A 3,571-nucleotide genomic window follows, 5' to 3' on the forward strand; every position below is an offset into this window, starting at 1 on the left:
ATTTACCGATATATAATGATTACGATCTGTATTATTATCTTATTCCTATGATGTGGTTTTAACATAGGTCGTAACAAAACGGTCAAAAAATTCTTTATTCTCAGACTCTGTAGCCTGTAAGAAACGAATTAATTAATTAAGAATCTCGTTGTAACCTACAGGTTCGGAAAAGGCTGATAGGCTTTGGTCTACGCGGTGGTTGGGAATTTTCATTCGTTTCGAGTTCGCTTAGCTGATAAATAGTGAATGTGCATTTCTTCCAAAATAAAGAAGAAAGCGAAGTCGATAGAAACGTGGGTCAAATTTGAAATCATTTCTCGATTATGTGGAGGTTGATTAAACGCGTTGGGGTATATAGTGATGAGACGAGTTGATATTTGGTGTAGTCAAATGTATTTAAAACTATCGGCAGTACTCTTCTAACGATCTCCCTCTAACGAATTTAAATTCGACTTCGGTTGACGGTTGCGCGTAGCGGCGATATTGTTCTGTCCGGAGTTTGTTTATTATCAAGTTTCGTACCTCGAGACGGTATCAATGCCCCGAGGCAAAACAACAACATGAGTTACTTTCGATTCGCATCGTCCTATGACTCATATGTCGCTACAATATGCAATCGAATAAAGTGATAAATAGCTTGCAGATGTTTACGCGTCTCTGAAAATGTTAAAAGATATAACATGTTTAACGCGAAGTATTCGTGATAATATTCGCTGCAATTTGAAATATCTGCGTGCAGTCTCGTAGGTTTTGAATAAAAATTTATCTTTTATCGAAAGATACATACATGTTTTGGCCTATATATAGCTTTGTACTCTTGTAACCTAAAAGAGAAGTCGAAAAAAGTGATGTTAACTCTTGCAGTAAAAAATTCATTTATGTCAATACTACATTTAGAAATGCACCAAGAGAAGCAAGACAAATTATTGACGAAACACAGGATAGTCATTTCCGATCCAAAAGAAAACGCAACTAAAATAATATGTAGATAGCTATTAAGGCAATAAATAATAAAGTCATTGAAATGATCCATCATTTCAAACTAATATCGCTTCTCTTTACTTCAGAACTGCTATAAACATTTTAAATATCATTTATGTCTTGGTTCCCTTGCGAAGTTCTCGAAGAATTCGTCAAATGATGTCATGAACAATATAAATAATCGTAAAAAATCTATATTTGCGTTTAAAAAATAGGCGAATAAAGAGAAATAGGATAATCGAGACCGGTGAAAAAGGATCAACCAACATCCCGCATCTGATACAAGCGGAAGAGAAATCAATTTCTATCATGTCGCACGGCGAACAAGAACGCAAATACGGAATCTTTTGTATAATACTTCTCCAAACTCTGTTGAGTCGCAGTAATAATAATAATCGGGTGTTGACTTCTGCTCGTTTTTACTTGAAGTTTGCTCGTTACCTCTTTGAAATTTGGTGGATCGTTTTCTGTCGAAACCCGTTCCATCTGACGTTAAAATCAATAAAAACAATATTACGATAAAGACTTTTATCTCCATTGTTGTCAACTTCCGTCAAGTCTTCGTTTTCTGCTCGCTGAATATAATACGGATTCCCAAAAACTTTCTTCGTATGAAATTTTACTAATGTACATTTATCAAACATTGCACATTTTAAAATAGGTTATCATTATAAGATTAAAAAAAAAAATAGCTAAAAATATCTTGAAACAAAAGAAACCAATTTTGAAGTTTGTTAGCCCGGAAATGTCATGGTAGGAAGGTATACTTCGATATTACTTTTACTATCGATAGGCGTCGCCGTCATTGCTGTTATCATATACGAGACACAACAAATCACGAAATTGACAAATCACCGGTGATCTCCTCGAGTCGCAGTTCGAACGTTTCACAAATAAGTTAAAGAATTAAACTTTAGATATAGTGGTAAAATTTATTGTATGAATCCAACAGAGTGACGGTTCAGGGCGTTATAACAAAGAGGTATAGAACGCTGATTTGGGAGACTTCTTGTACTGAGGTTTTAGTCCCTCTGAAGTTATCGTCGGGTGTATATCAGAGGCGCCTATCCGTTGCTCTCTGGTTATTGTTTCGATAGCTGTGGCATGTAGGATGTTTTGTCTACTCTATTAGTGCTTCTAAGCGTGTGATACTGTCGACGATTCGCCTGTGCATGATTATACATTGAGTAAACGGATAGCCTGAGTTGGAGTGTTGATGATTAGGATAATCGAAATAATTCATAGCCATGGTAATATTTTAACTAATTTATTTTGTTGTCTTTTATAGGCCACTGCAATGAGAAAAGAATTCCTGAAGCCAAAGAAAATGATACACCCAAATAGCAGAAAGCCTATCGCTATTACGAAAAAAGCCAAAAAGTAAATACAATTACTATTAAATTATGTGATTTTGTTATGTACATTTCATTTATTTTATATGATTATATAATACTTTTGTGTAATAAAGAAGGCAATGGACAATGTGTTTTGTTTCAGAATATCAAATAGACAGAAGGCAGAAATGTCCTGCTTGATAAAACAGAATTCAATAGGAGAGAAAATATCGTGGATCAGAAACAATATGATTCCAGGCGTGTGACCCTATACTCCAGAGATAATTGCAAGTTTGTTAGAAACGGAGGTAAAACAAAAATGTATACACATGATGATACAGAGATTGTACATTAAAGATGTGATTAGTTATAGTTCTATATTTGATCCAAAGGTATGTAGCAAGAAATGATGAAGAAATGGAAGAAATTACTATTAAAAGGTCTATAGGTAGCAACAGGAGTAGACAGCATGCTAGGAGGGAACATATAATTAGAGTAGAAAGAACTAGGAGAATATCATACACGTGGAATAGGTAAAGAATTACAGCCAAATTTATTTTCAATATATCCCGATGTACAAACCCTCCTTTATTTTTCAGAAATTTCTGATATTTTAAATGCAACTCAGTGTGAAATGTTATTGAATTGGAATAATGAATTACAGTGTGCGAATAATTTTAAATTTATAAGGTGTGGCGAGAAAGATTTAAAGAAAGTATTAGAGCTAAGAAAAAGAATGAAAATAAGCCATATTAGACTATCCAAATCTCTATTAGCTATGCCTGTAAACAAGAAGAATTTATTCAGCAAGCCAATTGATTTAGATGAAAATAGTGTAATGGAAATAGAATAAATTCTGTAGATATGTCTTTTTATCTTTCATCTCTATTTAAAAACAAGAAAACAGAAGAAAAGCGAACAGTTTCGTCCTTTTTTGTTTGCGAAATGCTAGAAACCGTATTTCGTCTTGCTCTTATCTCCCACGAGAAACAGTCACGTCACAAGATACAAGAGTACGATAGAAGAGAAAAGAAAATGTTCGATTGTGAAATATACAACAAAACTGAAACATGCAGATGAATCACGTGCACGTTATGAATATTCTGCATCGTTTCTCCGCCTTTCCTTCATTTTTTTCGCTAGCTGCTCCATTATTTAAGAACGAAGATATAGTAATTACTCTCAAAGTTGTACCTTTCGAAATGGTAGGAAAATCAATAGTACAATGATAAATATACGATTTTAAAAGCTTTTTA

At 33.8% G+C, this 3,571-nt stretch overlaps 1 protein-coding gene across 4 annotated transcripts in view; it reads left to right on the forward strand.

The window, feature by feature from the left end:
• Window positions 1-2,954, forward strand: part of LOC117241443 (translation machinery-associated protein 16 homolog) — a 3,654-nt gene extending 700 nt beyond the window's left edge. Inside the window, exons 2-5 of one of the 4 annotated variants that reach the window (XM_033507371.1) lie at window positions 2,270-2,361; window positions 2,479-2,623; window positions 2,708-2,848; window positions 2,915-2,954. In XM_033507371.1, the coding sequence (XP_033363262.1) occupies window positions 2,270-2,361; window positions 2,479-2,581 (195 nt within the window). In that variant the 3' untranslated portion in view covers window positions 2,582-2,623; window positions 2,708-2,848; window positions 2,915-2,954. Of the gene's footprint in view, window positions 1-2,269; window positions 2,362-2,478; window positions 2,637-2,682; window positions 2,849-2,914 lie in introns of those variants that run through there. The other 3 variants (XR_004494996.1, XR_004494995.1, XR_004494997.1) reach the window with 3 other exon arrangements.
• Window positions 2,955-3,571: the final 617 nt, after the last annotated feature.

Source organism: Bombus vosnesenskii, unplaced genomic scaffold (genome assembly GCF_011952255.1).
Source record: "Bombus vosnesenskii isolate JDL3184/JDL3185 unplaced genomic scaffold, Bvos_JDL3184-5_v1.1 scf7180000015916, whole genome shotgun sequence".
Lineage (NCBI taxonomy): Eukaryota > Metazoa > Arthropoda > Insecta > Hymenoptera > Apidae > Bombus > Bombus vosnesenskii.